This window comes from Sciurus vulgaris (assembly GCF_902686455.1).
Source record: "Sciurus vulgaris genome assembly, contig: HiC_scaffold_146_arrow_ctg1, whole genome shotgun sequence".
Lineage (NCBI taxonomy): Eukaryota > Metazoa > Chordata > Mammalia > Rodentia > Sciuridae > Sciurus > Sciurus vulgaris.
Window position 1 is genome coordinate 1 of NW_027632907.1, and position 26632 is coordinate 26632.

Here is a 26632-nt window from a genome sequence, read left to right on the forward strand (position 1 = left end):
CCCCCCAGAGTGAGTCACCAAACCTGCTCATTCTTGGAAGCATTTTTGATAGGTTGTGGCTGCAGGTGACCTGGATCTTTACAAATACTTTTTTCATATATCTTTATCTTCATTTCCCTCTAGAAAAAAATAATTCATTTGTCAATTGAAGGGCATCTATGTTGGTTTCACAATCTAGCTATTATGAATTAAGCTTCTATGAACATTGATGTGGTTGCATCACTGTAGTACGCTGATTTTAAGTCCTTTGGGTATAGGCCAAGGAGTGGGATATCAGTAGGTGTTGGCAAGGATGTGGGGAAAAAGGTACATTCGTACATTGCTGGTGGGGTTGCAAATTAGTGCAGCCACTCCAAGAGGGTATAATTAACATTTATAGAATGCTCTTCCCAACAACAGCAGAAGACAGGATCTTATCATCTGTCATGGAACATTACTGAGATAAACCATAACCTCAGACAGAAAACAACAAACTTCAACAAATGTAAAACAATTCAAAATCATAAAGAATATGCTTTTTAGTCATAATGAAATTAAACTGGAAATAAAGACAAGAGGGAACTAAAAAACTAGTAAATTGTACCAAATCCAAATTTAACACATTTGCTCTGCAAAACACCCGTGAGAAAATAAAAAGACAGCTACGGACTTCAAGAAAACATTTACAAACGACATATTTGCTCAAGAATGAGCACTAGAATATATTAAGATCTCTCAAAACAACAGTATATAGAAGCAAAAATATCCAATTTGGAAATGGGCAAAAGAGGTAGTAGAGGCAGAACCCTCCGGAACTCCGCCTTCGGGGCTGGGCGGGCGGGCAGGCTTTCTGCCCCTCCCCCGCTGGACGCAGGCGTGTGTGCGGGGCGGGCGTTCGGAGTCCGCGCGTCTGGAATCTTGGTGACCGCGGGCGGCGCACAGCCGCGAAATCCCGAGCTGCTTAACACGGGTCCACGGCGGCGGCGACTAGGGGAGAGCGCTAGGCTCAGGCGCGCGAGCCCGGCGCGGCCCGCTGGGAGCACAGGGCCGCGGGCGCGAGCGCACGGATGGAGGACGCGTGGCGGGCCGGCCCAGAGCGGCGGCGGAAGCGGCCGAGGTGCCAGGGCGGCCCACGGTGACTCTACGACCCTCCGCGCCCTTCTCCGGGGCGGCGGCGACTGGAGCTTCATCTCTTGCGAGAAAGAGGAGGTGGACCTGCAGGACCTGCCCAGCGCCACCATGGCCTGCCACCTGGACCCCCGCGTGTTCGTGGACGGCCTGTGCCGGTAAGGGCTGGGCCGGGCGGAGGGCGGACACCTGTTGCCCACAGGAAACCGCGCGGGTAGCAGCGCCGAGGTCTGGCCGCCCGCAGGGCGGGCGGCGACCCCAAGGACTAGCCTCCAAGGGTCCTTGCTCCTGGGGTGGCGCCCCGCCGCCCTGGTTCCCTGAGCGCCTGCCAGCCGCGCGCAGCACTCAGAGGGGCTTCGGAGGCTCCGCTGAGCCAGGGCTCCCGGCTGCTTCCCAGCGACGCCCCTGCGTCTGGTGGTTGCTGGAGGGGAAGAATTAGCACCTCAATTGGCCAGGCAACCCCCGGGTCCCCCTGGGGCGTTAGCCACAGCCCTGCATTTACTCGGTATGGAGGGGGATCACCTCATTCATAGGGAGGAGGAAACACGTTGAGCGGCAGTGTGACTCACTGTCCGTAAACACGACGTCTGTGCCTGATTTGATTAAAAGCCCGTGTTTGGGGGAGGCTCCATGGTTGCTCTTTATCCTGCAGTTCTTTGGCCAGTTTTGGTCGAATGGTGTTAGGAGGAAGGGGACCATTTTCAAAACCATTTTATAACTTAATTTTTAAAATGAATGGTTATGTGCTATTGGTGGAGCGGAAAATATTTTTTTCTCCATCTGGTCAAATATAGGTCAGTTTAAGTCTATATGTAGATAGCACAGTAAACATACTTGATATTAGGAAACTCGAAGGTTATTAATCTGTCTTTGAAAGGCTTCTGTTGTATATCACATTAGTATTTTCCCTACCTTAAGTTCTGGCCCGATAAACTCTTTTATGGTCTTGTTCTGTGTATTCCTTTCTTGCATCTCCTTCCCGCTCTTTCTGGTTTCTAACTTCGTCCTACTTTTTTCTTTCTTTATCCCAACCCTTTTTTATTTAATTTCCCACGAACATTTATTGAGCTCTTAGAACAGATTGCCCAAAATGTTCCCAGTTCTTAGGGAATTTACAGTTTGGTGGTGGTGACTGTGGTAGTGACTATGTTTAGTGGTGAATTGATGAGGAGTAGGACTCAGACTTTATCTTATGGGTATCTTCTGATGAGAATCAATTTATCTCATCTTATTAAGGATGAGAGAAAAAAGAATGCTTGTAAAAGTGAACTTTTTTGCATAAATAAAATGAGTGGGAGGGGCAATCATAAATTAATAATGCCTGAACCATTTGGGAGGCCCTTTCTGTTTAATTTTACATTCTTGATTCTGAGAAAAAAAACTGAATGAGTTTAAAGGAAAGATCATTGTAAGAGGAGCAATTCAAGGAATATTTTGCAGGAGAAATGGCAAAACATGGCAACTAGAACCTAAGAGTGAGGGGAGGGTAGAAAAAGTCCACAATGGTGCACAGGTTTGAGTGTGAATTGTGGGCATTGGGAGGCTTCACTCAGATTAATAGAAATAGGGGAATTGGTAATGGGAGTGCAAAGTGATGAGTTTAGTTACATACGTGTTGACTCTTAAGTCGCAGTAGGACATTCAAATGGGAATATGGACTATATATTATCTAACAATTTTTAGAAGTTTATATTCTTACTTTTTTCTAACATTCTCTTTGCATTATAAGTCTGTACTGTATAACCACTGAGGTAATTTTTAAGGATTTTATGTTTGAGTAGACAGATCATCATTGTTCTGTGATATGCATGACCTTGTATTTTGGTTTGGTCTAAATTAGTTTGGGGTTATAATACACTGGTTATTAATAAAGAGGAGACTTGTTTTAACATTTGACTTAGTGAAACAAATAGAAAGGAAAACATTACATAGAATTGATGTAATTGAGCAACTTGGGAGGCTGAGGAAGGAGAATTGCAAGTTCAAGGCCAGCCTCAGCAACTAGTGAGACCCTGTCTCAAAATAAAATATAATAAAAGGTACTGGGGGACGTAGCTAAGTAGATAAGCATCTCCAGACACAATCCCCAGCTTCCCCCCCAAATAAGTAATGTAATTGAGTTGAATTGGTAAGTATGCTTTGAGTAATGACATTTATATAGAGTATTTGCAAAGGTCACTTTGCAATTCGTTATACTGCTTTTGTATAAATACCAAGGAAAGATAATATAATTAAATATTTAGTCACAAAATATCAATTGATGCTTTTTATAAATAACATTTTATTTCTTAAAATTGTAATAACAAAACAAGTTCATTTAAAGGGCACTGAGATGTTAAGGAAATTATTTAATAGTCTTTTAATAAATGTCTTTTTGACATTTCTTTGATGATTAAGTATTGTCTCAATCTCAAAATGAATTTGTTATCCAGGAATCAACTCCTTTAAAAAAAAAAAAAATTCTCTTTCTAATGATGGTATCATAGTCTTACCTTCCTTATTTCGGATATCCAGTTTTTGTAAACTTACCTCGTTCTTTCTTTCTGTCTGTCTTTATTGTCTTTTTTTTTTCTTTTTTTTTTTTTTTTTTTTTTGGTACTGGGGATTGAACTCAGGAATGCTTTACCACTGAGCTACATACCCAGCCCTTTTTATTTTTTTATTTTGAGACAGGGTCTTGCAGAGTTGCTTAGGACCTCACTAAGTTGCTGAGGTTGGCTTCGAACTAGCAATCCTCCTGCCTCAACTGCTGGAATTACAGTCAGGATCCAACATGCCTGGCTCATTTACTGATTTTTGTGACTGTTTTCAAGCTACCTGTAGTTTAATAATCAGCCCACAAAAATTTTAGAATATTTAAAAACCTGTTCATATACACCATTGATATTAACTTTCAGAGACACAGTGGGGCTCATCTTTTATCCACCTGCACTATCCTTTATAAGCATAATTTTTCTGTTTTTTCACATATAATATATGCCTTATTGAGATTCATATACCATTATAATTCACATATGCACTTAAATTTATAATTAGGTATATGCATGAAGTTTTGTAAACATCATCATAATCCATTTTAGAACATCTTTATCATACCACAGAGAACCCCCATAGCCATTAGCATCATGCACACTTTCTTCTAACCTCATCCCATACCATTAACCTATATCCTCCCAAAAGACTTCTTACACCTCCTGCTGGTCAGTACCCTTTTCTGCCAGATTTGTTTGTTCACCACCAAAGATTCATTTTCTTTATTTTTCTTTTCTTTTGGTACTGGGAATTGAACCCAGGAGTGCTGAACCACTGAGCCACATCCCAAGCCCTTTTAAATTATTTTATTTAGAGACAGTCTCACTGAGTTGCTAAGTGCCTTGCTGTTCTGCTGAGGCTGGCTTTGAACTTCTGATCTTCCTGCCTCAGCCTCCCAAGTTGCTATTACAGGTGTGATCTGCCCAGCAAGTTTTCCCTATTTTAATTGTCTTTTAGAAGGAATCATAAAATATGTATTATTTTGTGAATAAGCGTATACTTTTAGAAACAAGTTATATTGATCAGTTTTTGTGTACTAAATTCTTTCTAGAGGATAAACTGTTTTTGCTAATATCTTTCCAGCCTTTGAATTTAGTCCAATCATGATATGATCTGTTTAGAATTTAAAATTCTAAGTATATATCACTATAGTCCTATAGAATTAAAAGGATTATAAGGGAATATTATGAACATCTACATGCTAAAATATTTGATAATTTCGATGAATAGCTATAAAGAGACAAATTACCAAAATGAGGCAACATAAAATAGAAAATTTTACTAGACCTATATCAAGTAAGAACATTGAATTAGTCATTAAAAATTGCCTACTATGGACTGAGGGGCATAGTTCAGTGATAGAGCTAGAGACTCCAGATTCAGGCCCCAGAACTGCAAAAGCAAAACCAAATACATCTTCCCCTGAAGAGAATTCCAGGCCCAGATGGCTTCATTTGTGAATTCTGTCCAACATTTAATGAAGAAATAATACCAATCCTATACAAATACTTTCAAAACATAGAAGAAAACAGAACAATTTTCAGCTCATTTTGTGAAATCAGATATCAAAGCCAGAGAAAAACAGCCTAAGAAAACTACAGTTAAAAATTTCTCACAAACTTAGATGCAGGAATTCTTAATGATATTAACAAATTGAGTCCAGGAACATATAGGAAGTTTTTTCAGCATGACTAACAGGGATTTAGCTCAGTAATGCAAGATTGGTTTACTATTCTGAAGTCAATTAATATAATATAATATACCATAATTAATAAATAGAGGAAAATCCAAATTATGATTACTACAATGGATGAAGAGAAGATAATTGACAAAATCTAGCCCTCATTCATTATAAAAACTCTCAGGAAACTGCACAAAGAAGGGAGGTTCCTCATCCTAAAGAACATCTATAAAAACACTTGTAACTAATATTATACTTAATATTGAAATATTGCATGCTTCCCACCCCATTCTTGGAATGAGGCAAGAATATATGCCCTTTCCACTTCTGCTCAATGTTGTACTAATTCTAACTGCAATGGAAGCTAATAAAAAGAAAGAAAACAGGGCTGGAAATGTGACTCTACAGCATTTGTCTACATGTGTGAGGCCCTGTGTTTGATCCCCAGAACTGCAAAAAGAATAAATGAAAGAAAGAAAACATTCATATTGGAAAGGAGTAAGTAAAACTTTATTTACAGACAACACGATCTCATAGAAAATCATAAGGAATCTATATTAAAACTAATAATTGACTTTTTCACCTTTGGAAATAGACCAGACTTGGAGCGGGGGAACCAAACAAATAATTGAGGTTAGCAGCATCACAGGACACAGAAATAGACAAATCAATTACAATTACACAATTAGGTACAAATCAACTCTACTTCTGTATATTAGCAAGAAACAATCTAAAAATAAAAGAAGTAAGTCCATGCACTATAGCATCAAATGGAATAAAATCTTAGGATTAAGTTTGGCAAGAACTCTCAAACAAAGCAATGTACAGAGAAATGAGCATATTTACTTGCATTCTTCTTCTTCTTTTTTTTTTTTTTTTTTTTTTTTTTTGGTACTAGGGATTGAACCCAGTGGTGCTTAACCCCTGAGCCACATCCCTAGCCCTTTTTATTTTGAGATAGGGTCTCAGTAGGTTGCTTACAGCCTTGCTGAGTAGCTGAGGCTGGCTTCAAACCTCCAGTCATCCTGCTTTAGCATCCTGAGCCACTGGGATTACAGGCATGTGCCACCATGCCCAGCTATACTTGCATTCTTAATTCAGCTTTGCCTCTGAATAACTGCATACAATTCATACAAACTTCTGAACTTTGTTTCCCTCATCTTAAATTAAGAATTCTACTGTAGTATTACTTGCCTTACAGAGCTGTTATGAACATCAAAACAAAATTAAAATATAAAGCATCATACAGTGAATAATTATAATAAGTATCACCCTCAGGAGCTGTTTGCCTTCCCAGGTGTCTGGTTGAAGTAGTTTGAAAACAAATTCAGGAACCTTGGCAGTTTTGTCACATGGTACAGGGTTGCCTGTTCTGTCTTTCTGCAGAGGAGCAGGAGCCATCATTTTAGATCCAGATAGTGGGATTGTGTTTAGATTTCCAATTGGATCACTCAGTTTTACCCTGAAATCACCAACAAGGTGATTATTTTTCATGCCATGATTTACTCACTTTGTAAAAGGTTCCAGTTTTCACTTTTCACTTTGAAATACCATACCCTGATCCTTCTTCATGTTATAAAGTTTAGGAGGAGTTTTTGTTACAGTGTATTGAATAACTGAATTGTTTTTCAGTACTAGGGATTGAACCCAAAGTACTTTACCACTAAGCTACATCCCCAGCCCTTTGTATCTTTTTTATTTTTTATTTTAAGTTACATAGGTTGGCTTGGATCTTGTGATCCTCCTGTCTGAGGCACCCTGAGTCATTGGAATGGAGACATGTGCCATTGTGACTGAACCGATTGTTCTTTAAAGCTGTCATTTTTTAATATTTCAGTGTGTACCATTGAATTTAACTTTCTTTTCCTTAATTCTCTTCTTAAGGCTTTATGGCAGCCAGCTCCTGTTTCTGATGAAATTGAAGTTGACTTTAGTAAGCCCTATGTCAGGGTAACTATGGAAGAAGCCAGCAAAGGAACACCTTGTAAGTAGATACCTAATTATTTTGTTGTGTTACTAGTTTTTAACATTCTGTTGTATTTATCAAATACATACCTACTCTCCATATACTTCCCTCAAGTTTACTTATAAATGTAGTGAAAGTCATTTAGGCAACTGTTCTTACTTTTCCGTAAATTAGTAGAGAGGGAGGGATTCCTCCTATTTGCATTAATGTTCAATTTGGGAGGGTAATTCCAGGCTATAAAATTTTATTTTTTTCCTTAGGATGGTGCACTTGTTTCTTGGACTATTGTCATATCTGTGAGATATAATGAAACATAGACAATAAGTTATTAGCTTGTTTTGCTAATTTGTGGTCCTAAGAATCAAACCCAGAGCCTTGTACATGTTAGGCAAATGCTCTACCTACTGAGCTACACCCACAGTCCCATGATCTTGCCTATTTTTATAAAGATTCAGATAATATCTCAATCTCTCATATTTTTCATATCATTCAGAATTTTTCTCACAATCTTCCCTCATTGTGTCTGTCAAATATGATGCTGATTGATAGCGGACAAACTATCCCAAGTTGGGGGATATTTATCACTTAATTTTATCCTTAGTAGTAGTAGTATAATTTTCCAGGTTTTATTTTTTTCCTTTTTGGTACCGGGGCTTGAACCCTGGGGGTTCATATCCTTAATCCTTTTTAAAATTTTTGTTTTAAGACAGAATCCCCCTGAGTTGCTGAAAGCCTTACTAAATTGTTGAAGCTAGTTTCAAACTGGCAGTCCTCCTGTCTCAGCGTTCCATGTCACTGGGATTGTAGGTGTTGCATCACCGATCCTGGCAAGACTTGCTTTAATATTTTTAAAGCTAATACTCTTTATTTGTAGGCTTAATTTATATCATTGTTTAATAATTTTTGCCACATAAATAAATTTTTAAAAAAGATTTTTTGTAGTTACAGATGGACAGCATGCCTTTGTTTTATTTATTTTTATGCAGTGTTAAGTATTGAACCCATTGCCTCATTGTGCCAGGCAAGTGCTCTGCCACTGAGCTACAACCCTAGCTCAACCACGTCAATTATTAATATGTGTTCTGGATACTCCTCCTGTTTGAGGCAATTGGTTTTAGAAATCTTCATAAATAGAAACTTCCATGAGCACTCTTAATGAGTACAAAGTCATTTAGGCAACTATTCTTACTCTTCTGTAAATTATTCTTTTTTTCCAGTTCTTTTCTATTTTTTCTACTCACAATGGTAAATGCCCTCTCTGCTCTGTAAATACAGGGGCTTGACTTAGACCAGAGAGTAAGAGGCCATGATAGCCACAAATATTCACTATATACATATGATACCAGTCTTGGAGATCAGGATTGGGTCCTTGTCCCCTGGTGTTGAAGATTAAATACCTGAGAAATACCAAGGCCAGCATAGAAAGGAAGTTTTATTTAAGAAAGAGACAGAGATAGCATACTTCTCTGGGAAGAAGTGGGGCCCAGAGCTGAATGCCCATGGAAGTGGGTGTGTCTTGCTCTTTCATAGACCCCAGGATCTCTTTTCTTCTTTTATTCTTCTCCAAAGGGCAGGAAGGTGTGGCCCAGGGGCTAATCATTAATAATTCTTTGTGCCAGGAAGTGAGATCCAAAGGTTACATATTAGCGATACTATGAAAATCCTCAAACTGTGTGGCAAGAAGTATACACAGAGTGGAGATGCATACATATTTCCTTTTTAACATTCTGTCTTCCTTGTTTATTGTCTTTGGCTCATTGCATGTCCTTCCCCCCCCCCCCCCCAGAAAGTGAACAAATTTCAGTTTAATGTTTTACAACAAAAGTTCATCATTAGTTCTTTGTTAGTTAATCTTGTCAAAAATAAGATACATTTCTGTCTTCCAGGCTTCAGTGTCCACATGAAGGTGGATATTTTTATAGTTTATTAGCCAGAAAATTGCTTAAAAATCTCCTTTATATATTTTCTTTTAAAAATTTATATTATTGGAACATCATTGGTTTTCTTGATCCTGTAAAAGAATGTAACAGTTATAGAAGTAAATGACATAATATTGTACTGATGTGCATTAAAATGTAATGAATGTGACTTGGCCAAGAAATGGAGGAATGTGGGCCTCAGGATGAAATTCCAATCATGTAATACCGATTCATGTCCAAAAGACTTTCCAGAGAAGCAGTGCTCTGAATTTGATGGGAAACATTTCAACATCAGTGGTCTTTCCCCTAATGGGAGGTGGCTTCCAATGTACAATGGGAGCAAGTAATTATAATATCTTTGATGTAAATTTTTTGAGACCTTAGAACACATGGCTTTATTATTTTACACCCCCAACTGACTCTTTTTTAATTTTTACATTTGCCATAAAAGATCTTTGTAAACTCTATTTTCAGGTTGCCAGAACTACTAACTTCTACCAATTGAAGGACAGGGTTGCTGAAACCAGTCACATCTGTGTTCAAGGCCTATGTCTGGTAAGTAAACTAGAAGCTTATATATATATATACATAGAAGTTTATATATATATGCCGTGATTTAATTACAATAGTTTTTTTCTCTTTCTCTAACCAGATATTCCTTGTGGGGCTTCCTGGTACATTCTTGTGACTTCCAATAAATTAATTTTTATATCATGTTATCTATTGGAATGTGATTAAATTTGTTACTAGGCCATTCTTTGTCATTTAATAATGACTCATAAAGCACCATTTGCTGATTTTGTTTTGCTTATGCTATTCAGAATCAAGATAAAGATGGTGTGAGCTCCCTAAAAAGGTAGAAACTGCTTTTGCTACTTTGATTGTGACCTGCTATGGTGACATTTAACTAACACCTTTGTTAAAATTCTCTCTCTAGCCCTCTATCTCTCATTTCTTATGTACATTCAAGGAGTATCTTAATTGTGTTTTGAAGTAGTCTGGCTGTGATCATGTGTTAAACTCCAAGGTCAAGAGAGACAAACATGGAGTGTGTGGTGGAGATAACTTACTGCAGGACAATGGCAGGTGTCTTCAGCAGTGCCCATTATGTTCAACTGTGTATTTGCTTCTAGTTTTCCCTTTTATTTAATGTAATAGTAGAGTACATGAGGAAGGTATAATAGTAACACTTTGCTATTGCTTTGTGTGCTCTATACCCTCAGTTCAAAATGATTATGAAAGAAATACTTCCTAAATATAAAAATTACCTTATACCAAATGTACTTTTAAATTAATGAATTCACCCTCCCAAGACAAATCTAATTATTAAAAATTATTATTAAAAATATAATTGGTGCATTTTGAGAATAAGAGTAAATTCAGTGTTATTTGACCAAGATGTGTAAATAGAGTCCTAGAGATTGACTGTTCCTGTAATCTAAAATGTATATACTTATGATATTTTTTTCAGGAACCTTACTTTAAATTATTATCATTTGAACCACTCTTTTTTTTTTTTTTTTTCGTCTGACCTGGTCTAGCTGTTGTGTTTGTTATTAATATTGAAAATTTTGATTGAAGGCAAAGAATAAAACCATTAACTTAAATAGCAGATCATAAGTATTTGATTTCTCAAGCAGTATCTGAATTACAGATATTAATAATTGATAATTGGTCTTGATTTCACTTTTACTCAAATGACTGTGAGAATATCTCAGATATTTTCCAGTCTAAAATTTTCTGGACAAACTTTTTTTTTCCTTTTTATGAAATAAAAGCAGACCATTAAGACTTCCCTTGCACAGTACAAGTGTGTTATTTATAGCTATGTTTTTCAGCATCATATTGTGTTCATATGTGTTTGAACATGTGTTATGTTATTATGAGTTATCTCAATTAAAGAGGTATAACTTAAAACTCAAAGATTATATTTTTACCTATAATGTAAGTGTAGAACAGTTCATACTCTTCCATGCTGGTGGTACTTATTAGATGATTTGGCATACTATTTTTCTAGTTGATTTTATTCATTATTTCATGAAAGCCACACACATTTGATCTCCTGTAATCAATGACTCATACTTATCACAGTCTGTTGAAAAGTATATTTTTGAGGAGAAAAACATAATTCAAATTAGGATTAAATAGTTAACCTTGCAAAAACTGTACTGTGAATTAATTGATTTGTAAATGGAGAAAAGTGTTGAAGTCATTTTCTGTACGTATGTTCTTCTTAAATAGCATTGGCCACATTTCTGTTCCCTGGTGGTCACTTTTTCTTGTTGCCTTTGCTATGTGTCAGGCTAGCTTTCTTGAAAAACTCTAGCAGATAGAGTGAAAGTATTGAACAGGAATATTTTATAGTGAAGAGAAGGTGAGTTGAATATCATTCTTTAAGGCTGATAACCTACAACTAATATGTAAGTATACTGTATGCAGACTCTTCCTACCATTTATCACATTATATTTAAAATAGGATGCCTTAAAGAGATAGAAAAAAGCACTGCAAATATTTCAGGATCACAAATGTATGCTTTTATAAAACCTCTTAAGTATATTCAATGTTTTAAAATTTAGTGCGTAAGAAGTATTATAGTTTCTCTCACTACTTTATTAAGTAGGGAAAAATTGTAATAAGAAAGGACAAGAAAAACTTAGATACACATAACTAGAACATAGTCAAATATATACTTCCTCGAAAGTATTTGGATAACTATGTCATATGAATGTTTCTGTGTCAGGAACAGAATGTTTCTGTGTTTCTATTTCTTGTTTAATGTATATTATTATAGTATTTCCCCTTTTTTATTGAATCTGATCTCATAAAATAGAGGTATTACTTTTATTTAATTCCAGTAAACTTTTAATTTTTCTTATAGCTAGTTTATTAATAGACTTCTAAGAGCAATGTAAAATTGAGGGAGGGTAGATAAAAGAATTCCAGATTGTTGGGGGTAAATAAATATAGGGATTCCAGGTTATACTATAAACTAAAAGCTTATGAAATAGCTTGAGGTTTTCTTTTTTAGTATTATTACTTCTCAGCAATGAAATTTACTACTTACTATCTGTTCACATTATCACATGGCAAAGACCAATTGTATTGATATCTCCTGGATTTGTGAATAGAACTTGAAAGTTCATATTTTTCCCAATAGAAAATCTAAATGCATTAGTCAATATTGAATATGCTAATTAAGCACTTAAGGTGCTAACATACTAATTTCATTCTATTCTATGTTAAGAATTGTATGCTGGATGTGGAGGTGCATACTTGTAATTCCAGTGACAGGAGGTTGAGGCAAGAAGATTTCAGGTCAGTCTCAGCAACTTAGAACCTGCCTCAAAATAAAGAATAAAAAGGGCTGAGGATGTAATTTAGTGTAGAGAGTCCCTGTGTTCAATCCTTACTACTGAAAATAATAATGATGATAATAAAATGAAGAAAAAACATTACTTTAAAAATAAAAAATTAGGAAGAGTTATATTTTAAGAATTTGAAACTCTATGTGCTTCTAGACGACAGCTGCTTTTTTCCAATCCTTAGTAACTTATTAAGGTATTGGTTCAAAAGGAATAACCAGTTTCATTTTTTAAAGGTAAAATGAAATTAGAACTGACTGTACCATTCATTTAGCAGTAATATCCTCTAGGACACCTGTGCTTGTGAAATTGAACATATATAACTTTATATTGCAGGTTACAATGTTGTTGTAAAGATTCCCACAGGAGCAACAAACATTGAAATTCTTCAGCACAGCTATTCTGGAAAACCAGATGACAGTCACCTTGGTAAACATTTTTGGTAAGCAGCAGCCAATATGTGGTTTGTGTGCAATTTCATGGAGGTCTGAGGTTGGTGTGAATTCCTGGAAGGCAACAAGAATCCCTGGAGCAAACACAATTTCAGTTCCTACTGAGCTTAGGTCCTCCGACTCTGTACATGTGTTCTTCTTAAGCAAAATATATCCTTTTCGAAAGAAACACTGAACTAAATTCTGAAAATTTTTTTTCAATTTTTTTCTTCATAAGGATATTTTAGATAACCAAATCCATGTTCACTTAAATACCTGTGTATTTAGAATACAATTCTCCCCCTTTTATCTAATAATAATTATGCAACTTTTTGGCATTTATATTTGGAAATTAGCTTTAAAATTTAGATAATTTTGCTTAGACACAACATGAAAAGAATATTTTACAAAACTTTCGCATCTGAGAAACATCTTAAAAGTTGACTTACCAATAGTTTACCATGCTGGAATAGGTGGTGATGTTCAGCTGATATTGAGGAATTATCTACTTCACATTAATAAAATATGAAATATTGGCCCAGATAATTAATCTTATAACAGGGAATGTGAATCTGTTATGAATAGATTATTTCAGGAATTATATTTGGCATTACCAAAGTCAGATGTAAAGGGATCAACCGCATAATGGATACAGGGAATCTTTTTGGGGTGAATTAGAAATAGATTAAGGTGGTGGTCACACATTATGAATGTATTAAATGACATTGAAGTGTTCATTTAAAGTGATTAATTCTGTGTTTTCTGAATTTCATCTTAATAAATGCAAATGATTAATTTTTCCAGAGAATAAAATTTAAATATTTTGATATGTTATCCTTTTATGTTTATTTGAAATTCTTTTTATTTTGCTAAAAAATATTAACCTGTATGCATAGACACAGAAAATGCTACAGTATATGTAGATAAATAATCCAGTAGGTCTCTCTAAGGTTCCAAATGTACATATCTGTATCTTCCTGGGAATAGACCACAGGTTCTGCCCAAGGTTAAAAAATTAGAAATGTTCATCAATAAAGTATCATCCTTTCTAAGATAACTACAAATGTAAATGTTAAAGTTTAATTTGAAGTGAGCAAAACAAACAAATTCACTAGAAGGGATTTTTAAAATGTTTATGAAATTTTGTAACTAAAAGTAACGAAATATGTAGAATTTTTTTCACAAATCCTGTTTCCCTTAGAGTTAATGTAACAGATGGTTCTTTAAATAGGCCTGTCTACATTTGATCAAGTGCAGACTCCTACACAGAGGAATTTCTGTTTAGAGAATAAATTTAGAATGTTATTTGTTCTTCATTGAACTCAGTATAATATATAAAGGCAGTTTAACTAGTTCACATATACACAGAAACTTGTAACTGATTTTGCAGTGATCCCTTGAAGATTGCTTTTTCAGAGGGGTATTGCATTTATTATGAAGTTTAGCATTTATTATGAAGTATGTCAACTTCGTGCTTTTGGTGCAGTTCCCTGCATGTCAAACACATTTTTCCCCAAAAGTTTATTGTTTCACTGAGCAGTATAACACTAGTAAAACAAGAAGAGAAGCACTTGATTATTACAGTTTTATTATTGTAAAGTTTTAAATATTATATATTCTCTTGAAAATTAAAAATAAATAGCACAGATTTTACCCTTTACATACTTTGTAAACATTTTCCAAACTTGATCCTGATGAAGGGCCTGTTGAGGCAGAAATTTGTATTGACTTATTATGCAATGTAGGAAATGAGCTAGAAGTTTGTCTAACATCACAAAGCAACTAATTGAGACAATTTGAACTTAACCCACTGTTTGAATATTAAATTCTTTTGTCTTTTTACTACCACACTATTGTGGACACCATGCAATTTTATATTTAAAAAGCAACAAATTAAGAATATATACTATACTGTTCTTTTGCATACATGTATTTGATAGGCTTATCTTATTACCTATCAATGGAAAAGAGAGAACAAGAAAAGGCATGAATAGAGAAGGAGATAGGAGTATTATTCTGAAAAGCTGATATTCACATATATTTCAACAGAGATAGAGTGCCTCTACAAAAAGATCGAGACAGGTGCATAGAGAGTGGTGTAGTCATTGCATAGCCTTTTAGAATACTGACCCTAGTTTTTAAGCTTTGTATATTTTTTTTCAAGACAAGTATAAATGGAGTCTACTCTTTGTTTCCTTCTGTTGATGACCAAGATTGGTTTAGCTGATGTATCTGGTAGAGGCATGATTTCTTTCTGCCTGGCCACTTTGTGTAGGTTGCTCCTGAGACTCTGTACCCCTTTCAGATAGAAAAGTGTAGGGTAAATTTATTTTAATATCTTTGGTTGATGTGCTGAAGTTCCAATACTTATAGAATTGATACCACACTGTAGCAAAGTAAGGTTTATTTCTTTAATATTATTCTTAATACCAATTTAAAATTTTATTCTTTAAATTCAATACACGAATTTATTTTAAACAGTTAAAAAAGCTTTTTCTGTACTGTTGACTTTCTTTATGGTTTGGTGAGCAATATATTTGTTCTTTTACAGCCCTATCTGATGCCCAAGGGAATTTTCTTTTAAATGGAAGTTTTGTTGTATGTTAAAAAAAGAAACATACAAGGACCTCTTTTTGAATACAGTGGATCAAACAACTCAATTGAAAGAATTAACAGTACTGATTGACTGGAAGAAGAACTTGTTTTACAGGTAACTCTTTGGTGCCAGTAAGACTTTTCTTTAATCATATTAGTGAACTATAGTGATTAAGTACTTAGCATTCATGGTTAAACATAGAAATTATGTCTGAAGCATGTATGTGTTATAAATTGATTGTATGTTCCTTTGTCTTTATTGAGGTGCTATGTGTGGGTAATTTATACAACCCTGATGTACGATATTCCTTCCGCGTCCCTGTGGAGGATAGAAGTGACCTGTTCACATGGGATGCACATGGACCACGACAAGACTGTACCAAAATGTGTCAAGGTACCCCGGTTTTGAAGAGATGGTGGTTTAACTGCATGCTGTTATCATTCAGTCCCTTTGAGTCAGGCTGCTATGGAATCCTCCTCCTTTCCATATGACACATAGACAAAAGTGTAGTTATCTTTTCTCCTTACTTTTCCCTCTCTTTGTGTTTCTTACTTAACAGCCCCCACTTAAAACTACCCTTTTCAACTGTTCCTGGTACATTGTCACATTCTTATTCTCATTCTCTTTCTCTCTCTCTCTCTTGCTTATTTTTTTTTTGCAGTTGCATTTTCTCTAACTTACTTACATCCCTCTTCCTAGTGAAATACCTACCTTCTCATCCACTCTCCTCCACACACTTTTTCTTAGCAACCTGTCTCCCTCTTTTTGTGTTGAGATTTCAAACATTCTGTCATTCTTTCATTTCCCTTCCCTGGTTATGTACTGGTGGCTTGAATGACTGAAAGGAGCAGAGAAGAAATAGAAGAGAAATTTATAGTTGGGACAGCAAATGGGAAGACTAGAGTCTTTGTGTAGTGCATAATTATGGATGCTTCGTTGTGCAATACATGTTCAATGAAGGACATTTATTGAGGGGTTGCTTTGTTTTAGGTTATTAATGAGACCCCAGTTATGCATTCAGGTTTTAAAGTCTAGTGGATGCAACAGAAGCATGAGTAGAAATCATAATGTTAAATAGTAGTATAATAGTAATAAAATGGTACATGCAATACCTTTTCTCTGTGTGTATCAGAGATGATCAGAGAAAGAAGGTATGAGTAGACTGAAGCCTAGGTATAGAGAAGATGTATGGAATGGAGAAGTCGTTTTCATGGAGAATAGAGAGAAAGCTTAATAATAGGGGAAAACAGTAGTCAGAGGAAAGGAATCCTAGAGCAGTATGGAGGTGATCCTGTGGGAGGAAGCAGGTGACGAGAGGCAGTGGCCACAGATGATAAGAATGTGGGGGACAATCTAGTTAACCGATGTGACCAGGTTCCACAGGTACTGTGCTGCTGCATTCAGGAAGAGGCCCACCTGTGGTCCTGTTGCTTTGGGACAGTGATGCACAGAGTGATTGCATGGGAACAGGCATTCCTGAAACTGCTTGGGCAGTGTCTCCGAGAAGGGCTGTGGTAGTGGGTGACTACCAGGTCAGCTGGAATAAATGTTAAAGTAGAACCAGGGACTTTGGTAATGCAGAAGGAAGAACTAACTTGGTAGAAAGGCCCTGGGTGTACTTTATTGAAGAGTCTTGGAATTTGGGGAGCATGGGGACCTAGGGGGACAAAGCCAAGCAACAGGTGAATGAAGGCACATTCTTAAGTGCAGTGTACACACCAAATAAATAATAATATGATTCTTGGAGTTTGTGAAATATATAGTGAGAAGTGGTGGGGGTGTCCAGACCAGGAGAGTCCCCTTGAAGAATCACGTGCAAGAGAAAAGAACTATTAATTCTTTTCCCACACAGTACGCTGCGAGTATATTCCTTTTTTGTACCCTTTTGGTTTCTCTCAAGATGCATTTTCTCAGTTTTGTTTTCTTGTTTGTCTTTCTGCATATTGAAAGTTATCAGTCCTCAAGATTTTTGTCAGTATTACACATTTTCTTAGTATTGCAAGCCTATTTGATAGCTTTAATTTTCCTTCATTTTTTCATCTTTGTCCATGACCCTCATTTTTCTTGCACTGATTTGTTTGTGTTGCTTTTTGGGCTTGTTATGTGACCATCACCTCAGATGTCCCTCATTTATTATCCTGGCAATTCCCTACAACTTTCTCTTAGGCTGGATTCCTTGTTTTCTGTTTTATGAGTTCCTCTTTCTGTTTTCCTTCCCTCATTAGGTGGACATGCTCCTCAGTAATTTACTGAGAAGGAAAGGAAACTTTAGAGGTTTCCATCCCTGCAAGTTGTTTCATTCCATTCTCATTCTTGCCAAATACTTTCATACAAATTCTAAAATATGTGATTTTCCTTTAGAATTTGGAAAGTCTTGTTTTATGACTGTTTCCTCAGCTTATTTTTTAATTTTCTGTGCTTGTATGTGGCATTTTCTGTTCTGGAAATTTTGTGGATCCCTTCATGCTAATATCTGATGTTTCATTTCATTTTATTTTTCTTTATTTTCCTAAGGAATTAGGTTGTCATTTCCACTTGGAAACACTGATTCTTTGTCTTGAGAAATTTAGTTGCAGTCATTATTTTTTTTATTTTTATTTATTTATTTATTTTTTTGCAGTTCTGGGTATTGAACGGGCCTTGTACTTGGGAGGCAAGTAGTCTACCAACTGAGCCATATCCCCAGCCCCATTACTGTTTTTGATAATTTCCTCTCACTCATTTTTCTCTTATGTTCCTGAAGTTTTATTGTTTGAGTATTCAACCTCTTAAACTAAGCACTTAATTTCTCATTTATTCTCTCCATTTCACTGTTTTCATGTTTCTTCTCATAATGTCTTGCTTTTATTTCATGGGTACAATATCTTCTATTAGGCTCTGAGTGTAAGTGTAGTCTTGAGTTTTCGTCTGCTCTGATATTCTAGTTTCATCCTAGTCCTATTTTGTTTTTATTCTTTTGTCCTCTTTTGTTAGTAGCTTTCCAGAATTTCCAAAGAACACTTGTTGATTGTTCATATTTAGGAAGGACTAAGATGCTGGTTGGAAGTTCTTTGTGGGGCAGACGAGTCAACCAGAGGCTTTGTTCTAGGGTAGCTGGATTGTTGAGTGGTCCTTTTGTTTGTCAATGGGGTGAAGAACCAAATGTCCTTGTCAGTTGATCCTTTTTCTTAGTTAAATGGTCACCCAAGAGAGGAATTCCCTCATCTTCTGACAGTCGTGATGGGGGGAAACAACAGACGTCATCTTTGGGTCACAGCAGGTGGTGGTCAGGCTGGAATCTGTTCTTTCATTATGGAAACTCACTTCATCACCCCATTTCAATCTGCTGTGCTATGGCTTCCCTGCATTATGTCCCATTCCTTCAAGTTTTACTCTCCTAGAGCTATGCTGTCCACCTGTGGCTAGTCCATGTGCTGTAAGTGTGATGTAGTCACTGGATTTGGAAACTTAATATGAAAAAAAGAATGCAAACATATTATGGATAATTTTTACATTGGTGCCACATTAAAGTGGTTCTATTCCAGATAATTGGGTTAAATACAAATGCTATTAAAATTAATATCACCTGTTACTATTTTTTAATGTGACCACTAGAAATGCCAAGTAACTCAGGTGGCTTACTTTCTGCTGCTCTTGGGTAGAAAGGTTGTTGACTTAACTGTTCCTCATAAATACCTTTCAATCAAGTCTCCATTTTTATAGATCTACCTCTCACAACATTCACCTCTTCAGACAAACCTGGTGTCTTTTGATTCCTGGACTTCTCTTGGATTTTGTGGCACGAATTTTGTTTTTTAATTCACTCTCCACCTTCACAGGTTTAGGGTTCATCTTCCTTGACTGTCAAAAGTCCATTCCAGGACTGGGGCTGGGGCTGGGGTTCAGTGGCAGAGCAATTGCCTAGCACATGTGGGGCACTGGGTTCTATCCTTAGCACCACATAAAAATAAACAAATAAAGGCATTCTGTTCATCTACAAGTACAAAAAAAATTTAAAAATACATATTCCAATCTGCTTTTTTTTTATTTTTTTTTATTGTAAACAAATGGGATACATGTTGCTTCTCTGTTTGTACATGGCGCAAAGGCATACCATTTGTGTAATCATAAAATTACATAGAGTAATGTTGTTTGATTCATTCTGTTATTTTTTCCCTTCCCCCCACCCCTCCCACCCCTCTTTACCCTCTATACAGTACTTCCTTCCTGCATACTTGCCCCCCTCCCTCACCCTAACTCTAACCCTAACACTAACCCTTCCCTCCCCCCCATTATGTGTCATCCTCCACTTATTAGCGATATCATTCATCCTTTGGCTTTTTGAGATTGGCTTATCTCACTTAGCATGATATTCTCCAATTTCAACCATTTGCCTGCAAATGCCATAATTTTATCATTCTTTATGGCTGAGTAATATTCCATTGTATATATATACCACAGTTTCTTTATCCACTCATCAATTGAAGGGCATCTAGGTTGGTTCCACAGTCTGGCTATTGTGAATTGAGCAGCTATGAACATTGATGTGGCTGTATCTCTGTAGTATGCTGATTTTAAGTCCTTTGGGTATAGGCCAAGGAGTGGGATAGCTGGGTCAAATGGAGGGTCCATTCCGAGTTTTCTAAGGAATCTCCACACTGCTTTCCAGAGTGGCTGCACTAATTTGCAGTCCCACCAGCAATGTATGAGTGTACCTTTCTCCCCACATCCTCGCCAACACCTGTGGTTGCTTGTATTCTTGATAATCGCCATTCTAATTGGGGTGAGATGGAATCTTAGGGTGGTTTTGATTTGCATTTCTCTTCTTACTAGAGATGTTGAACATTTTTCCATATGTTTGTTGATTGCTTGTAGATCTTCTTCTGTGAAGTGTCTATTCATTTCCTTAGCCCATTTGTCCACTGGATTATTTGAATTCTTGGAATAGAGTTTTTTGAGTTCTTTATAGATTCTGGAGATTAGCGCTCTATCTGAAGTATGATTGGCAAAGATATTCTCCCACTCTGTAGGCTCTTTCTTCGCATTGCTGATAGTTTCCTTTGCTGAGAGAAAGCTTTTTAGTTTGAATCTATCCCAGTGGTTGATTCTAGCTTTTATTTCTTGTGCTATGGGAGTCCTGTTAAGGAAATCTGATCCTAGACCAACAAGGTGAAGATTTGGACCTACTTTTTCTTCTATAATCTGCAGGGTCTCTGGTCTGATTCCGAGGTCCTTAATCCATTTTGAGTTTAGTTTCGTGCATGGTGAGAGATATGGGTTTAGTTTCATTCTGTTGCATATGGATTTCCAATTCTCCCAGCACCATTTGTTGAAGAGGCTATCTTTTCTCCATTGCATATTTTTGGCACCCTTGTCTAGTATGAGAAAATTGTATTTTTTTGGGTTTGTGTCCGTGTCCTCTATTCTGTACCATTCATCTACTTTTCTATTTTGGTACCAATACCATGCCGTTTTTGTTACTATTGCTTTGTAGTAGAGTTGAAGATCTGGTATTGCAATACCCCCTGTTTCACTCTTCCTGCTAAGGATTGCTTTAGCTATTCTGGGTTTCTTATTCTTCCAGATGAATTTCATGATTGCTTGCTCTATTTCTGTAAGGTACGTCATTGGGATTTTAATTGGAATTGCATTGAATTTGTATAGCACTTTAGGTAGTATGGCCATTTTGACAATATTAATTCTGCCTATCCAAGAACATGGAAGATCTTTCCATCTTCTAAGGTGTTCTTTAATTTCTTTCTTTAGTGTTCTGTAGTTCTCATTTTAGAGGTCTTTCACCTCTTTTGTGAGATTGATTCCCAAGTATTTTATTTTTTTCGATGCTATTGTGAATGGGGTAGTTTTCCTAATTTCTCTTTCTGAAGATTCATCACTTATGTATAAAAAGGCGTTGGATTTATGGGCATTGATCTTGTAACCTGCTACTTTACTGAATTCACTTATGAGTTCTAAGAGTTTTCTGGTGGAATTTCCAGGTTCCTCTAAATATATAATCATGTCATCAGCGAACAGGGATAGTTTGAGTTCTTCTTTTCCAATTCGTATCCCTTTAATTTCTTTGGTTTGTCTAATTGCTCTGGCCAGAGTCTCAAGAACGATGTTGAATAGAAGTGGTGAAAGAGGGCATCCCTGCCTTGTTCCAGTTTTTAGGGGGAATGCTTTCAGTTTTTCACCATTTAGAATGATATTAGCCATGGGCTTAGCATAAATGGCCTTTACAATGTTAAGGAATGTTCCCACTATCCCTATTTTTTCTAGTGTTTTGAGCATGAAGGGGTGCTGTATTTTATCAAATGCTTTTTCTGCATCTATTGAAATAATCATGTGATTCTTGACTTTAAGTCTATTAATATGGTGAATTACGTTTATTGATTTCCTGATGTTGAACCAACCTTGCATCCCTGGGATGAAGCCCACTTGATCATGGTGCACTATCTTTTCAATATGTTTTTGTATGCGATTTGCTAAAATTTTGTTGAGAATTTTTGCTTACTGTGTTTCCTTTTATACCTGTTCTTTTAGACATATGCCTTTTCAAAAAATTTTTATTTTAAAGGGTCTTTAGGAAAGATCAGAGATAGTCAACTGATAGTACATAGTTGAGCTTTATAAACAGAAATTTGGTCATGTCAGAGACTGCTTAAGCTCTTCACTGTCTCTTCATTGCAGAAAATGTAAATTTAGACTATTCTGACTGCTTATAACCATTTCTCTGAGTTTACTTTTGCTGTTATGCTGCACGCACCCAGCTGTCAAATCTCAGTGACTTAGAACAAAAGTTTATTGACTGCCCATATCATGCTTTGCTGCTAATTTGTTAGGGCTCTACTCTAACTTGTTATCTGTATTATATCATTTTTAAAAAAATTGATGGACTTTACTTTTTAGAGCATCTTTAGGTTTACTGAAAAACCTTGAATGGAAAGTACAGAAATGCTGGATATTCTGCCTTCTTCCTTCCCTCTATGTTTCCCCATGCCCATCCTTTACCCACTTCCTCTCTTATCATCTTGCATTAGTTTGGCATATGTGTGTAATTGATGAGCCAATTTTTATGCATTATTATCAACTAAAGTCTATAGTTTGTATTAGGATTCACTGTTTCTGTTGTATATGTTTACGGAGATGTTATCACCCAGAGAAGTTTCCCTGTCCTGAGAATCCCGTGTGCTCACCTTCTCATCCTGCCTCCCTCCCCTGCAATCTGTGACACCACTGATCTTTTTATTGTCTTTTATTTATTTTTTTTAAATCACTGTTCCAGGAGTTGTGGAGGAGGGTAAAGGTCTAGAGAATCTTATTGTGTAAACAACTTTGGCCACCACCTTGCTGACAGAGAATGTCAAGAGCTTCCTGGAATGATTCTAGAGAACTCCAGTGAATTTTCCTGTCCCATTTGGGCTGCTAGTGAGTGGAGTGAGGTAACATTAAAAACATGAGGCTTAGAACCGTTATAATATTGTGTTAGGAAACTGCATCAAAGACTTTATAAAATTCACACAAATTTAACTTTATCATTTAAAAATAATTTTTTATAAAGGCAGTAGAAGTTTTCAAAATGGCTATCCTTAATCTATTTATAGTTATAAAGTTAGCAATAACATTTGCTAATGTTTATAACTATTTTTATAAGTGCAGTAACCTGGAATGTAACCTTCTAAGGTTAGTTTTGTATCTTTGCTCCTAGGACCAGTGGATGTTTCAGTGACACTTGGACCACAGAAGTGAGGGGTTGCAGTTTTGCCAGTGACCATCTGTAAAGAATTGGGGTTATAATACACTTAGGAATGGTCTTACTGCTGTAATTTATCATGCAAATTGATCATTGCAACATTTTGTAATGCATCATGTTGACTTCTTACAGTGTCTTGTTACATATGGAAAAGGATCAAAGCAGCGGCAAGTTTGTTGTCAACTGAATGAAGATCACTTGAGTGATGGCTTCTGTAATCCAAGTACCAAACCTGAATCTCTAAGACCATGTGAGCTTCATGCATGTGCTGCTTGGAAAGTAGAATCATGGAGGTCTGTGAGTATATTTAAAATTTTGACATTACTGCTGTGGTAAATATTTTAGCTTTGCTTTTGGACTCATTTTAGTTACCCAAAGACTGTAAATCTCATGTTTTATCATATTTCATCAAACTATAAATATTTTCAAGTTCTGTGTTTATATTGGTATCTTTACTATATTTAGAATAGGCATTGTTTAGAAGTTCTGCCGACCAGGCAGCTGGAAATCTGCAAGATGAGCAGTGATCAGACTAGATGAGTGTGGGTAGCGTATTGTCCTGTGAAGATTGCCAGAGCTGATGGAAACCTTTTCACCTCTCCCTTCTTTATCTCTTTGAAATATACTTAATGTATTAAGTGAGATACACCAGGTAGAGTTTGAAAGTATATTGTTTCTATAATTGTATTGACTTTGCCTCCAAAATATCAGGCATTTACTGATAATTTTACATGATAATTTTTAAAGCTATCTTAATAATATACATTTCATTGACTTTAGTATTTAGTAATGTCTACATATTTAAATAAGTAGGCATGTTGATTGAATTTATTAATTTTAGATTTTTGAATGTGGCATAAAGGGTTGTACAAAAGATGTACTTAAAGCGTATTATTACCTATATATTTGTTAAGAAAATTGAAGTTTATGTAATTTTTTAAAAGCAATTTTTTTGATATCTTTTTATCATTATCTTTCAGTGCACAGCTACCTGCAGACTTGGGTATCAGATAAGTGCTGTTAAATGTGTCAATGAGCTCGTTAGTGTAGTATTAGATGACAGAGAATGTCAAGGGGCCGTCACCCAGGTGATAGGCAGGTAAAGGAAACCTCTTTGTGGATTATAAACAAAACTATCTATTATTTAACAAGAGGATTACTAATGTGTTCAAATTATTTTATATGGACTTTTCCCACTTAAACCTCTATGCCTTAAAAATATGTGCATGAGATAGAATTTATCATTCTTGGTTTTGCCAGTCTTACAGCTTTATTATGAAATAGTTTACCTTTTATCTGCCATTGGTTCATTTATTTAACTTGTGTATTCTTATTCTTTGAACTGTGCATGTATGACAACATCTATTATTATGAATATTATGGAATCTTAAAGTGTGTTGTGCTTTTTAAAGGTGGAGTTCTGTATTCCTTCAGAATGTTTCAGCCTAGTGGTATTTTTGAAGGAGGGCTCTTTCCCTTTTCAGTTATCAGATGCAATGATCCAAACATTGATATTCAGTCTTACTATCCACTGCTAGCACTTGACAGTACTTTGAACATTTGAAAATAAAATTCTTACATCATCACTTTTTAAATTGGTGTGCAGCTATTCTTGAAGAAGATATGTGACAGAGGCAAAGAAATATCAGACTTAATTAAAATGTGGTTGATTAATTAAATGATGTTCTTCAAGATTGGTTTTTCTTTTGAATAGGACTGTATAGTTACTCCCTGCCCATATATCCCTAATATTGGTGCTACTTCCTTACCAGCTGTTCCCATGGGAAAAGCAGCACAGTGGAGACATGGTTCTTGGACCCCAGTAAGAGAATTTATTGAAGAGATGCAGTATTTCTTATGGGGGCCTTTAGATATCAGCAGAATGTTTGGGACAGATTTGCTTAAGTTAATGTATGTACTCATTCCAAGTATTTTGATGGGATGGACCAAGTATAGGGCTTAGAATTAGGTCACTTAATGGCTAAATCATGCTCTGTCTTTCCACAGCCTGTGTTTATGTGCAGGAAATTTGAATCTTTTGTAGATTTTCTAATTACAAAATGAGGATAATGATACTTATGTCTTAGGTTGTTATAAGGTACAGATATGACATCAGGCATTTATCAACTTTTACTTAAACTATGGACATTTTCATGTTGCTTTTCTGAACTAATAAAAGCTTTAACGTATTTATAATATATGATTTGCTTTAGTCTTAAATATTCATTAAGTCTTTTAAGATTAATATTAATGATATATTAAAATTATCTTATGTAGTATCTTTAATTTTTTCATATAACTAAGCATTATTCCAAAACATTATATTAATTCATATTTTTATATCTGTTTGTGAAATTTGTGATCTAAATTGGGATATTTTCTGCCCCATCTATGTTTGACTGAGAAATGAAGCCAGGTGATATTATTCCTAATTTATGTTTTCTCAGGAAACTTGATGTTTTATGAATGTGAGCAACATCTGTGGTTAAGGGAATTGGGAGAGGTACTATCTAACCTTTCGATGTTATTTTATTTTTTAAGTGCTCTGTGTCTTATGGAAGAGTTAATCAAGACTGATCCATAAGCTATCCTGATGCTCCTGATGGAATAGCAGGTGAATCACAGTGTGCACACTTGTCCAGACCTGCTGAAATATCTGTGTTTGCTTTAGCCCTTGTGGAGAATGGCAAGCAGGAAGTTGGTCACCTGTAAGTATCCTTATGAGAAAATAGGAAGTGAAATGTTTAAATATAATATATGGTATTTTATATAATATCAATGTAGTATATTACATTGTAAATATTGGCTAAATTTCTGGTCAGTGTTCAGCATCCTGTGGCCATGGAAAAACAACTCAACAAGTTTTATGCATCAACCACCAGCAGCCAATTGATGAGAATTACTGTGCTCTGAAATTCGCCCTTTGGTAGAACAAGAATGTAACCTGCCGCCTGCCCACCCAGGTACAGCCACTTTCCTAGTTTTTCCGAGCAGCCAAGCCAGTTCCCAGGCAGGCATTTCCATTAACTCACAAACCAAAGATAATCAAAATCAGGTGGTTCATCTGTCATTCAGAGGAAACCAATGGAGAACGGGATCATGGGGATCAATAAGCTGTTCTTTATTGAGTTATATTAATTCTATCATTTTGTTATGTTTCTGTCATTTTTTAATTTCCTTTAGCAGATCTGTAAATAATGACATCAATTGCTTTTTTTTTTGACATCAATTGCTTTTAATGCTAAATTTAACTGAAGATGGATAGTTTAAATCTTAAATGGATTAAGCATTTTTGATGTAGACTA

General features: G+C 35.9%; 1 protein-coding gene across 22 annotated transcripts in view; it reads left to right on the forward strand.

Moving 5' to 3' along the window:
* The first annotated feature begins 880 nt into the window (after positions 1-880).
* LOC306652221 (thrombospondin type-1 domain-containing protein 4-like) overlaps positions 881-26632 on the forward strand; it is a 34535-nt gene continuing 8783 nt past the window's right edge. For 6 of the 22 annotated variants that reach the window (XM_079125234.1, XM_079125215.1, XM_079125232.1 and 3 more), the window contains exons 1-11: positions 881-1265; positions 7205-7304; positions 9680-9760; positions 10200-10291; positions 12905-13010; positions 15859-15988; positions 23460-23624; positions 24308-24426; positions 25100-25149; positions 25869-26035; positions 26150-26290. In XM_079125234.1, the coding sequence (XP_078981360.1) occupies positions 10249-10291; positions 12905-13010; positions 15859-15988; positions 23460-23624; positions 24308-24426; positions 25100-25149; positions 25869-25894 (639 nt within the window). In that variant the 5' untranslated portion in view covers positions 881-1265; positions 7205-7304; positions 9680-9760; positions 10200-10248 and the 3' untranslated portion in view covers positions 25895-26035; positions 26150-26290. Of the gene's footprint in view, positions 1266-7204; positions 7305-9072; positions 9193-9679; positions 9761-10199; positions 10292-12450; positions 13011-15550; positions 15710-15858; positions 15989-23459; positions 23625-24307; positions 24427-25041; positions 25150-25868; positions 26040-26149; positions 26291-26632 lie in introns of those variants that run through there. The other 16 variants (XM_079125236.1, XM_079125216.1, XM_079125224.1 and 13 more) reach the window with 15 other exon arrangements.